The sequence below is a fragment of the Podarcis tiliguerta genome (genome assembly GCF_965153285.1).
Source record: "Podarcis tiliguerta genome assembly, chromosome: Z".
Taxonomy (NCBI): domain Eukaryota; kingdom Metazoa; phylum Chordata; class Lepidosauria; order Squamata; family Lacertidae; genus Podarcis; species Podarcis tiliguerta.
This window is the reverse complement of record NC_139553.1, coordinates 46,396,571-46,409,051: the sequence shown is the minus strand read 5'-3', so window position 1 is coordinate 46,409,051 and position 12,481 is coordinate 46,396,571. Positions and strand designations below refer to the sequence as shown.

Below are 12,481 nucleotides of genomic sequence, written 5' to 3'. Positions count from 1 at the left end.
GCAAATCATGATGTGTGTGTGTGTGCACGCATGTGCTATGCAAAAATCATGATGCAAGAAAAACCGTGAAGCCAGCCCATGCCTCTACGTAGCTCCATCCTTATTTCAGACATTGGTGATCTGTCAGCATATCACAATGCTTAGCTGGTGATATATCGTGATGTTGAAAGCCAGATATCCCCCAGCCCTTGTTTCAACCATGGAAAGGTGGTGTACAAATAAAATGATGTGTGTGTGTGATGAGGTCAGGCTCCACCTGCCTGCCAAAATGGGCTAGGGCAGATGTGGGGAACCTTTGGCCCTCCAGATGTTCTGCAGCTGCAACTCCCAAAAGCAAGCATGGCCAAGTGGCCAGAGGTAGTGGGAGCAGTCATTGAGCAATGTCAGAGAGCCTGAGGTTCCCCACACCTGGCCTAGCAGGAGAAGGAGGTGGAGGAAGTGAGGATCTGGCCTGCCCTCCGGGAGAGATTTCTGTTGGCGTGGAATAACACGGAGATTTCCTGAAGAAGAACTTATAGCGCTGCTAACCACCAAGAGCCGCAGGGAGTTCTTTCCAAACCAACTGGGGCATCCTTTCCTTTTGGTTGCTACAAGGCACACAGCCACATTCTCCTTCCCTTTTTCTGGTTGCAGGTTTCCTCATCAGTCAATGCAGCAAGCTGCCATGATAAGCGGGTTAAACCACATGAGTGCTCAGGGCGTCCCATCAGGGATCCGACCCAGCCAGCTCCTGCCAGACCAGCAGCAGCAGTACCTGCGGCAGCAGCAGCAGCAGCAGATGCTGAGGGTAAGCATTAGGACAGAGCTGCCACCAACCTGCGTTGCTTGTTCCTCTTGCCCAACTTGGCTCCCTCTCTTTTTTCTGCTCAGTTCTTCCTTTCAGATGCCCCACCAGCCATTGGGCGTGCCATTTTAGTATTTTGATTTATTTACTATAAATTAGTAAATTTGTAGCTCAGTGTTAGAAACTGAGATATGAAAGCTAGGAACTAAATGGCACCTTAAACCTAAGTTATGGGCACAACAACAACAATAATTTATCATTTCTACCCCGCCCAACTGGCTGGGTTTCCCCAACCACCCTGGGCAGCTTTCAACACAACATTAAAAAGAGAATAAAACTTCAAATTAAAACATTAAAAACTTCCCTAAACAGGGCTGCCTTCAGATGTCTGAATGGAATATCTAGGCACACTTTTTTATAACGAAACTACAAAGCTGAAAATTAATGAACTGCAGCTAAAATATCATGTTCATTTTTCACATGGTCTAGTTCTTCCCCTGCCCACCCCACTAATATTCTTAAGAGGGTCTCTTCTCCAGTCTCCAGAGAGTAGCCAGAAGTGGGGAGGCAGAAAAAGATGCTCCTTTCCTTCCACTCTGCAGTTTTAATCTGAAATCATGGGCACAGTCATTGCTTTTTTTCTGGGGGCACACAGGGCTATGCATACCGCTAAACATTTTGTGAATCTAATGAGAGAAGAAACTAAAGTTTTTAATTTTTTTAGTTTTTTTCTGTAGCACGGTGAATTACTACCCCCAATGGCGGCCTCATTTCCTGTCATGGTGTTTTCTGAGTCTCAGGTGGAAAGAGAGTATCCGTAAACATTTTTTTAGGAAAAAAGCACTGGGCACAGTACTGCACCCAGAGCTCAGAAGCAGCTCACCCTAATGAAATGCCCTGTTGCAAAACGAGCCTAGAACAATGGGAATTTTTAAACAATGATCTGTTTGGCATGTGGAGGGTCCCAAGTTCTTTCCCCAGTGACATCTCCAGATGGAGAGATACCCCCGCTCCTGAAATCCTGGGGAGCTGGGTCCCTTATTGAAAACAAATGGCATTTTCCCCCAGAATTATATGTAATAATGTTCATCTGTCGAAAACTTGATTCCTGTTCACTATAAGAACGATTCTGAATTTAAATCGTGACTGGACTGCTCTGTTGCCGTATAGAGAAACACCCACCCATGATCTTTTTCCTTGCTTTTCTCCCTATTGTTACTCAAGAAATTACATCTTGATTTCATTTTATTTTGCATGTGTTTGATATTTCATCTTGTTTTATTTTTGTATTCCTGAAGGAGGAGTAAAGACTGGTTAGGATTGTGCTCACAAAGAAACTGCCAAAGTGGGGATCATCCCTCGGTGTGTCATGTGACCCCAACTGCTTTCTTCATGTTCCTTCCTTTCTTCACATTCTTTTAAAAAAACAAGTGCCTCGCTGTCCTCGTTCTTGTCTTATCTTCAAGACCTTGTGAAGTAACGGGGCCTGGTTGGTGTCAGAAGAAAGTTGTCAAGCTGAGTGGAAACCTTGAGGTGGCTTTTTTCACAACACAAGCTGGTGTTTTGCACAATAGGGTCTGGATGTGGTGGCCCCATTAACTCCTCACAATGGTTGGGTACACACCATACATTTAAAGCGCACCCCCCCCCCCCCCGAAAAAGAAGAATCATGGGAGCTGTAGTTCGTTAAGAGTGCTGGGCATTATATCTCTGTGAAGGGCAAACTACAGTTCCCAGGATTCTTGGTGTGCATGTGCTTTAAATGTGCCGTAAATATATGATGCGTGGGCAACTCAACTCGCCTTACCTTCCTTCCTCCCAGACATCTTCCTCGGAGCTCCCCAAGGGTTGTGCTGCAGACAAGGTGAGAGGATGGGCGAGTTGGGAAGTAATAGGTCTTCCGTAAAACCTGAGAACAGCCTTGGCAGATCATCCGTGACCAGCCAACCAAATGGCAGTGGAAGAGCCATCCTCTGCTGTTTGTCCTGCACCTCTGGTACAATGCTTTTGCATCTGGAGGCTCCATTAAGCTTCTGTGGCAAGCAACCGTGGATGAGCCAAACATCCGTGTGGGTTTTTAAAATTTCTCTTCAAAGACACCTATGCTAGCCGACATCACCACTAGTGGAAGGATGGATGACTTTTGGCTAAGCCTTGTTGTAGAAACCTGTGCTGGTCCCTTCACTGCTCCCAGCCTAGCTGAGAACATTCTGTGTCCACGCATTAGAACAGGGGTGGAGAATTTGTAGCCTTCACAGATGGTATGGGAACAAAAGTTCCCCTCATCTAGGGCTACTGGCCTTGTTGTTTGGGGCTGGAAGGCAATAGGTTCCCCCAGATCATGAGAACGAAACACATCTCCTACCTTGCTGTGCAAAACATTGGACCATGAAAAAGAGCTCTTCTGGATCAGGGCAGAGGCCCACCTAGCCCAGCATCCTGTTCTCACAGGGACCAAACAGATTACCATGGGAAGACCCAAAAGCAGGACCTGGGTGCAGCATCCAGCCTCCCCACTTCCGGCAGCTGGTATTCAGAGGCAGCCACTGCCCCGTGGAAGAAGGAACACAGCCAATATGATGTTTCCAGCCTTGTTAACAGGCTGTACTTCTTTCCCTTTCTACCTCCTCCCCTGCAGCAGCAACAGCAGCAGCAGCCACAGCAGCAGCAACCGCAGCCCCCACCTCAGCAGTCCCAGCAGCAGCCCCAGGTCCCCACCGTCCCCCAGGCCCAGGCCCAAGGGCAGCCTCCCGGTCTGGGGATCCCTCCTCAGCAGCCTCTGGTGAGTATGCCCTGCCCCTTCAGCTCCCCAGGGCAGCTGCCTCTCCCTCTTTCCCACCCAGCCTCTAACATCTGTTCTTTCTCTCACTCCCTCTCTCCTTGTCTCCTTTCTGTGCAGTTCCAGCGGCAAGGCCTCCAGCAGACTCAGCAGCAGCAGCAGACGGCAGCTTTGGTTCGGCAGCTCCAGCAACAGCTTTCCAGTAAGGCCCGGGTCCCTTCTCCCCCAGTCCCCTGGGCACAGCCCCCTCCTCCACACTAGTGGAGAATGCAGGGAAGGCGAATGAGGCATGAGAGTACAGCAGGGTCCTCCTGGCCAACAGCAAAGTGGCGCTCAAGATGCTCTGTAGAGAAGAAAGTGCAGGAGACAGTGAAAGCCCTCTCTTCAAAGATCATAGGAAATGTGATACCTTCCAGCAAGGCCCCTCTTCTCCCTCTGTGATAGGAGGCAGGACCCTGTCCCCAGTCAGCCACCCCTGCCTTGCTTCTCTTCCCCAAGTGAGCAGCAGCAGCAGCCATGCATGGCCCCAATGGTGCACGAGAACAAGAGAGGCTTTGAACGCAGCAGGGAGCTAAGAGTCCCAAGGCGTAAGAGTGTCAAGCCCCAGCTTGGAAAGAGTCTCTTGGTGGAGGGTTGTTTTTCTCACCCCCTGCCCTGTCCCTCATCTAGCTTGCAGCTTTTTGCAAGGCTGGTTTCAGTCCAGGCTCCCAGGAGGGAGCTGCCCTTGTTTCCCTGTGTGAAAGAGACCTTCCCTTAGCTTGTGAGGGTTGAGCAAGGGAAGCGTGCTAAGCAGCTGTGATCTGACCTACTGAATACATATGACTTTTGCGAAAAGAAGTTTCTGCAGGGCGAGGTGGGGGTGGGGTGGCAGAGAGGAGGGCAGCCCAAGATTCCTTTCTTGAGTGCTCCGTATTGTGGGCTGTGGAACGGTTTCACACTTTCGCGCATGCCCATGTGCCGGGGAAGAGCCATGCATTGCAGGGAGGGAGGTGAGTGCTGCTGCTTCAGCTTGACTGGAGCATTGAGAGCTGTGGGTGAGGGTGCATTACACACTCTCTCTCTCTCACACACCCACACCCCTGGGAGAAGGAGGCTGTGGAGCAAAGTGATCACTCATGCCTCAGTGATTCCTTAAAAGCCTCACCTGTTTGGTTTTGCCAGAGATGCCCAGCAGATGTAGCCCAGCAATGGTGTTTGGAATGCTTCTTTCAGGAGTTTCCTTGATGCTGAGACATGCTTAGGTGGCTCCCACTTCCCTCAAGTCCAGCCACGCTTCCGCTCCAAAGAAAGCCAAGCAATGTGGAGCACAGCACCAGGGCCAAACCTCCTGTTTCTCCTGTCCTGCCCACCCATCTCTCTTGCCTGCAAGCTCATCCGTAGATTCTAACTCTTGTGTTTTGGTCCAAACAGATACGCAGACCCAGCAGAACAGCAACCCCTTTGTACGGTACTGAGGCCCAGCAAAGAGAGAGGCCTTGCAGTGGACTTGAGGGGGGCTCTGTCTGCTTGGGGCCACCAACGGCTTGCCCCCCACCCCACCGCCCTCTGGGGCGCCTGCTCTGCAGCAGCGGCAGCACCTTGCCACCCGGGGCAGAGAGAAGGTTAATAATGCCGAACGAGTGTTTTTGATCTCCCCTTTCTACCAGTGATTTGGAATCCCGTGTGATTGCTAGAGTCTCCCCGCCTTTAATTTCAGGTTTAATAAGTTTTTTGGTATTTTTGTTAAAATAATGACGAAAATGAATTGTAAGATTTTCTACTTTATTTATACCGGATGAAACCCTGTATCACAGATGTTCTGAAACAAATACAGAGAGCGTACTTTCCAGAAGGCGATGCGTGTCGTGTGTCCGTAGTGGGGGGGGGGGCAAGGCTTTGAGGCATCTCCCTCCTGCCTTTCCTCAGCGCCTGGATATCCGCCAGCAAACCGAAAAGGCGGCTGGCGCCACCATGCCTCAGCGGGGGCTGAAGCGGCATTTTGGTGTTACACGCCCTCCCCCGTCCTCAATCTGCTCCAGACACGCAGAGGCAGCCTGCCGCAACTTTTAATTACACAAACGAAAGGCATGCGTACACATTTGCATAACTTGATGCAGGTTTGAGAATTTAACTTTGTGCTTAAAGGGAACTTCTGACATTCTTTTTGAGGCAGTTGGACGTGGGTAGCAAATGTCATCATTTGTTTTGTTTAAAGCAGTTTGTTTTGTTTGTTTGTTTGTTTGTATATCCCACCTTTTTCTCTAAGGAGCTCAAGGTGGCATACATGGTTCTCCCCTTCTTATTTAATCCCCATCCAAACCTGGTAGGGTGTGGGATAGAGAATGGCCCAAGGTCACTCAATGAAATCTTTGTGGCCAAGTGGGGATTTGAGCCCTGGCCCCCCCAGGTCCCTAGTTTGATGCTCTTACCACTACACCACCTCTGGCTCTCTCTTATTGTATATTGGAGACCTCCCTAGCTGTTCCTTCAGCAAAATATATATCTGTCGAAGTGGGGAAAGTATCCAGGAATGGGTGAGCTGTGACTATACCATTGATTTATAAGGCAGCACCAGAGCATTGGCTGCCCCCCTGTGCTTCATCTCCTGGGCCCACGTTCTGTTGCTAGTAACTGAAAATGCAGAATGACTTGTGACACACACTGACTACTTGGGCACATGAGTTAACTGAGCAAGGGGAACTGGGTAAACTCAGATCTCTCCTTTCTGTAAGGCTTCCGGCCCACTTCCTGGCAGCACACTTGTAGGTGCATTTGCAGGGGAGGGAGTATGGGTGCTTCACACATGTAATGTTACCCACAGGTCAGGGGGCACCATCCTTTTTAGACCTCAGGGCTTTTGGGTTTCTGAATGAGGGCTGGGCGTCTTCTCTCTCCCCTGTTCCCTCTGAACAAGAGCTGAAAGAGGAGGTGGGAAAGAGTGCCGCTCTTGCAGTTTATTTCTTTAGCTCTATGTACTTTCCAAGGGAGAAAAAGGTACCCATCTCTTGCCCAAGGGAAGGAGGGGGGGGACTTAGAGGCTCCTGCGGATGGGGAAACACTGGGAACCCCCGTTGTGCATGGAAACTTTTTGACTGAAGATCAAGGTAGAAATTCTTTAAACAAGGTTCTTGTCCACTCCATGGCACTTCACTGCCCACAGCTATTGAGTGAGAGGAAGGTTTGCAGGGCTTCTTGATCTAATGGCTTTGAAATCACTGGTGCCTGGGTATACCAGTCTACATGCAGCATTGGGGTGGGGAGGCTGTGTTAACTCCAGGTCAGAATGTTTCCAGGAGGTTTCAGTTGCCCCCTACTTGCAATGCTCTCCCCCCCCCCAACCCCAATTCCAAGTATTGTGCAGCTTTGGGTTTCAGAGCTGCCCTCCGTGCAAACCACGTGTGAGCTGGCTGGGCCCACAAAACCTGATCAGAGCTGAAAGAGACAGACTTCTCTGCTAATGAGGGGGGACAGCTCTGGGCAGAGCTGCTTCCTGTGCACTTCCCAACCTGTCCTGTTCAATCAGCTTCCAGGTCTGGGAGCAGCCACCTCTGCTGGGCTGCAGCACACCAGCCTCTTCCCCCAGAGCCTTCTCTGGGCTAGATGAGCCCCCTGCACCCTTTCATAATGGGGCCAAGTGTGGCCACTTGTGCATGGCCCCAAGAGAGGACAGGGGTCTGCATATGCTACTACTTATATTGGGAGAGAAAAGCAAATGTATATATAATCACTACAATTTCAAGAAAGCAGGGCAAGTATGCCCATACAACTTTGGGGGGGGGTTGGCAGAAAACAGTGTTTTGTGCTGCTCACCTTGGAGCACTTGAAATCCAGAGGCCCTTTTATGAAGCTCCCTTTGGAGGAAAGCTTCTGGAGACTGTAGCAGTGCCTTTGTAATACTTTTATGTGTAAGCATACAAGTTGAGCAGACTTTGAAAGGACACAGAAGCAAGCACACAATCAGGCTGGCCTGCTTCCAAAGAAACCTCCACCTTCTCTTTGGCTATCCGGCCACATCTAAAACTTGGTGTTTAGAGCTCCCATGCACAAGGTATATTTGTTGCTGAACAGTCCTGAAGCTGGCAGGGATCATGGAGTCTAGCAGTGGGTGGCAAGTACCCTATTCCACTGGGGTTAGTGACCTCCTGCCTTTGTGACACAAGATGTTTTTAGCAGAGCAGAGCCAAGGGCCACAACATTCAGGAGGTGCCTGGAAAGGGGCACTGCTCAGTCAAAAGGGAAAGGCTCCAAATCTGGTCCTGAGGCTGGGCAACAGGTCTTGCAAATGTACTAATGTTCAGGTTGAGTGGGCTTTGCAAGGGCACGGAAAGAGCTAAGACAAGCCCCACCCACCCCAATGTCTGTGTTTCTTCTGCCATCATTATCGGACTCTTAACAGATCAGTCAGAACAACCAGAGTCTTGGCGCACCCGCAGGGCAACTTCACCTGTTGGATGGCAGGCTGAGTTCCATGTGACCCACACTGATCCAAGCAAACTTCTGTTTGGAGGCAGACACACACATGGTCTGTCTGCCTTTCCTTGCTGCACTTTGGTCCCTGCTTTCATCTGTAACTGGAGTGTATCAAACCCGCCCCCGCCCCACTATAAAGCTTTAATCAGGGCTAACAAAGCCAGAGACGCTAATCTGGATTTCAGCAACACAGATGATCTAATCAGGATTCAGCTATAACCCACCAGAGCTAATCTAGGCTAATGATCCCAGGCCAGCTAATCTAGACCAGCTAACAGCTCTTTGGCCGGTCCAGCAACAGCTGCCAAAAAATCTGCCATTGGCGTCTGGCTTTTTTTGAGTTTGTGCAGATCCTTCACAAGGGCTTTGCTGAGCTGAGGTTTCCAGGAGCTGGGTGTCCTCTCCCAGCTTTTAGCAGCTGCTCTGGACTACAAATCCCATCAGCTGCAGCCAGCACAAATGGGAGTTGCTTTCCAAAACAGCTGGAGGGCAGTGCCAAACTGAGCTTCCGAACCCAGGGCCTAATTTGGTGTCAGTATTGCTACTGCTGCTGCTTGATGCTATTATTATTATTATTATTATTATTTATTATTAAAATTAATATAGTACCCTTCATCAAAAGACCACAGCGTGGATGGAGGACTTGACCTGGCATGTGTAACAGAGACTTGGTTGGATGAAGCAGATGGGCCTGTCCTTGCCGCTGCTTGTCCACCAGGTTTCTCTTACGCACAGCAACCCAGGTCATGTGGGCGGGGGGGGGGGTTGCAGTGATTTTTAGGAAGTCATTAGTCTGCACCAGGCATCCTATTGGGAAGACCCAGTTTTCTTTTTTTAAAAAAATAATATTTATTAGAAGTTTAAAGGTTACACAAAAGAAGAGAAAAGAGAAAAAAAAAATAAAAAATTACATAAAAAGAAAGCAAAAAAAACCCCAAACACAATACATCAAAACACAAAAAACACAAAAACAATTAAAAACACATCCAATATTTATCCTTATCTTTCATTAACTTATTTCCTCGACCTCCTCACACCTCCCATTTTTGTATTCCAGTTATTAATTATATCAGCAAATCCTTTCCGTCTTTCCCTGCTTTCTATCATTTAGTTATCTTGATTTATTTTAACCTTATCTTATCATCAAAACCTTAAAATTTATTTATACTTAACTCCTTGTAATATTTCTACTAAAGTCATGTAATTTCATTCCAACATTTCCTAACATTCATTAATTTTACAATATTTCTCTAAATAGATTTTTAATTTTTTTTCCAATCTTCTTCCACCGTCTCTTCTCCCTGGTCTCGGATTCTGTCAGTCCTTTCTATCAGTTCTATATAGCCCATCAACCTGTGATCTTCTAGTCAAGGCTCTTAACTCTTCTCCATGTCCCATCTGCAGGTCTTCTTCAAATTTATGCTTACACTTTACTTCCATCTTGACAGTTCCTTTATTCCTTGTCGACAGGGCAGCCCATACTCCATAGTCAAAACTAAAGTCCAAAAGATGTTTCAGAACATGCTCCAAAGTCCCATTGGGGATTTGTAAAGACCCCAAGATCTACTGCAACGATTTTGCAAAGTTTTTTGCAGATAAAGTTGCTCACATTTGGAAGGAGGTAGACACCACCATGGGAGCAGGGCTGGGGCGGGAGAGTGCTAGAGCTCTGTCTGGTCGAGTTGCATGGAATCAATTTCAATCTGTTACTCCTGAGGATGTGGACAGGCTGCTTGGACGTGTGAAACCAACCACCTGTCTCCTTGATCCTTGCCCATCATGGCTAATAAAAGCAAGCCGGGAAGGGCTGGGCAATGGGCTCTGTGAGGAAGCCTTCCCTGCCCCCCTGAAAGGGGCAGTCATTAAACCGCTTCTTAAAAAACCATCTTTAGACCTGGCCAATATGGCCAACTATCCCCCAGTCTCAAATCTTCCATTCTTGGGCAAGGTGATTGAGCGGGTGATTGCTGAACAACTCCAGGCACACCTGGAGGATACGGACCATTTGGATCCCTTCCAGTCAGGATTCAGGCCTCATCATGGGACTGAAACTGCCTTGGTCACAGTGGTCAATGATCTCCAGTGGGCTAGGAACAAAGGTGAGAGCTGTTTCTTAGTTCTGCTGGATCTCTCAGCGGCTTTTGACACCAGAACATCCTTCTGGACCGTCTAGAGGAGCTGGGAGCTGGGGACACTGTTATACAGTGGTTCTGCTCCTTCATCCTGGGCCGTGTCAAGAAAGTAGTGTTGGGGAGTGAGTGTTCAGACCCCTGGGCCCTCACTTGTGGGGTGCCTCAGGGTTCTGTCCTCTCCCCCATGCTTTTTAACATCTACATGAAACTGCTGGGAGAGATCAGGGGGTTTGGACTGGGTGTCCCATCAATATTCGGATGATACTCAGCTCTACCTCTCTTTTAAATCGGAACCAGTGAAGGTGGTGAAGGTCCTGTGTGAGTGCCTGGAGGCGGTTGGAGGATGGATGGCGGCTAACAGATTAAGGTTGAATCCTGACAAGACAGAAATACTGTTTTGGGGGGACAGGAGGCGGGCAGGTGTGGAGGATTCCCTGGTCCTGAATGGGGTAACTGTGCCCCTGAAGGACCAGGTGCGCAGCCTGGGAATCATTTTGACTCACAGCTGTCCATGGAGGTGCAGGTCAATTCTGTATCCAGGGCAGCTGTCTACCTGCTCCACCTGGTACACAGGCTGAGACCCAACCTGCCCGCGGACTGTCTCACCAGAGTGGTGCATGCTCTAGTTATCTCCCGCTTGGACTACTGCAATGTGCTCTATGTGGGGCTACCTTTAAAGGTGACCCGGAAAATACAACTAATCCAGAATGCAGCAGCTAGACTGGTGACTGGGAGCAGCCGCCAAGACCATATAACAGTGGTCCTGAAAGACCTACATTGGCTCCCAGTACGTTACGAGCACAATTCAAAGTGTTGGTGTTGACCTTTAAAGCCCTAAATGGCCTCGGCCCAGTAGACCTGAAGCAGCGTCTCCACCCCAATCGTTCAGCCCGGACACTGAGGTCCAGTGCTGAGGGCCTTCTGGCGGTTCCCTCGCTGTGAGAAGCCGAGTTACAGGGAACCAGGCAGAGGGCCTTCTCGGTAGTGGCACCCGCCCTGTGGAACGCCCTCCCACCAGATGTCAAAGAGGAAAACAACTACCTGACATTTAGAAGACATCTGAAGGCAGCCCTGTTCAGGGAAGTTTTTATTGTGTGACATTTTAATGTATTTTTAATCTTTGTTGGAAGCAGCCCAGAGTGGCTGGGGAAACCCAGCCAGATGGGCCAGGTACAAATAATTTATTATTATTATTATTATTATTATTATTATTATTATTATTATTATTACAGTACAGAACACAAAAGTCAACAATGCAATATCTATAGAGCATAATGCAAACACAATCATAGTAAGAAATACATTATAAGAAATATATGTGTAACAGTAACAGCGTTAAAAATTAGAAAGGAGAATGAGCATCTAAAATACAAAAAAATGCACAACTATAGAACCTTCTCTCTATCCAAAGGTCTTAATCTCCACCCCTACAGAAAATGCAAGAACTTCCCAGCTCTCCCTTGGGAGCTCTCTGCTTCTCTCCCAGTCTCTCACTCTGAGGAATCTTCACTTCCCTGTCATTCACTCAGGGTTCTTCCACCATCTATGCCACTTTGATGTGGCTGTGGTCCGTGGCCCCCAGTGGCATCCCAGAAAGACAGTGAGAGGTCAGGCTCTCGGCATTGGAAGTCCTGCCTCTTAATTCCACATGTGTGATGGAATTTTTCCCATTTACTGAAGTGGGTGAGGGGAAGCAGTGCACAGGTTCAAGTGCTCTCCCTTTCATTGCAATTCATGAGGGCCAAGGCTGGGCCATGGAAATAGCTTCTGGAGGAGCTCAGGTCTGCCTGCGTCAAGACACGTCTCCACCAGGGATGGGGAACCTGTGCCCTCCAGGTGTTGTTGGATTCCATCTCCCATAAGCCCCAGCCAGCATGACCCAGTGGGCAGGGATGATGGGAGTTATAGTCCAGGAACGTATGGGGGACCACAGATTCCCCATTCCTGATCTCCACCAATATACAATTCGGGGAAACAGTTTGGATGTCTTTAATCAAGTGATCCCAGCCACATCAAAGAGGGTATCTGAGTTGCAGACTACATGTTCTTTGCCACTGTAATTGCATGCTCAGTTACAACCTGTCTCCTATGCAAAGCTGAAATGGCACATATGATTATGCAAAGTGTAGAGAAAAGTGGTTGGAAGTTTATTTATGTTTATTTACTACATTTATATAGTGCCTTTTCCTTCAGTGTGGGGTGTATGGTTCTCCCTTCCTCATGAGGTAGGTTAAGCTGAGAGACGGTGACTGGCCCAAGATCCCCCAGTGAGCAACCCTGGTCTCCCAGGTCTCAGGCTGACACACTAACCACTATGCCACACAATACTAGGACTGT

General features: G+C 48.6%; 1 protein-coding gene and 1 long non-coding RNA gene across 9 annotated transcripts in view; both read left to right on the top strand.

Moving 5' to 3' along the window:
* The window catches only part of MED12 (mediator complex subunit 12), a 52,654-nt gene extending 47,260 nt beyond the window's left edge, over positions 1-5,394 (top strand). For 7 of the 8 annotated variants that reach the window (XM_083422376.1, XM_083422377.1, XM_083422382.1 and 4 more), the window contains 4 exons: positions 634-787; positions 3,423-3,566; positions 3,684-3,765; positions 4,974-5,394. In XM_083422376.1, the coding sequence (XP_083278502.1) occupies positions 634-787; positions 3,423-3,566; positions 3,684-3,765; positions 4,974-5,017 (424 nt within the window). In that variant the 3' untranslated portion in view covers positions 5,018-5,394. The remainder of the gene's footprint in view (positions 1-633; positions 788-3,422; positions 3,567-3,683; positions 3,766-4,973) is intronic. The other variant, XM_083422379.1, reaches the window with a different exon arrangement.
* LOC310669067 lies at positions 794-2,429 on the top strand. Its single transcript, XR_014507008.1, has 2 exons — positions 794-1,267; positions 1,338-2,429. It is a non-coding gene; the product is annotated as an uncharacterized lncRNA (long non-coding RNA).
* Positions 5,395-12,481: the final 7,087 nt, after the last annotated feature.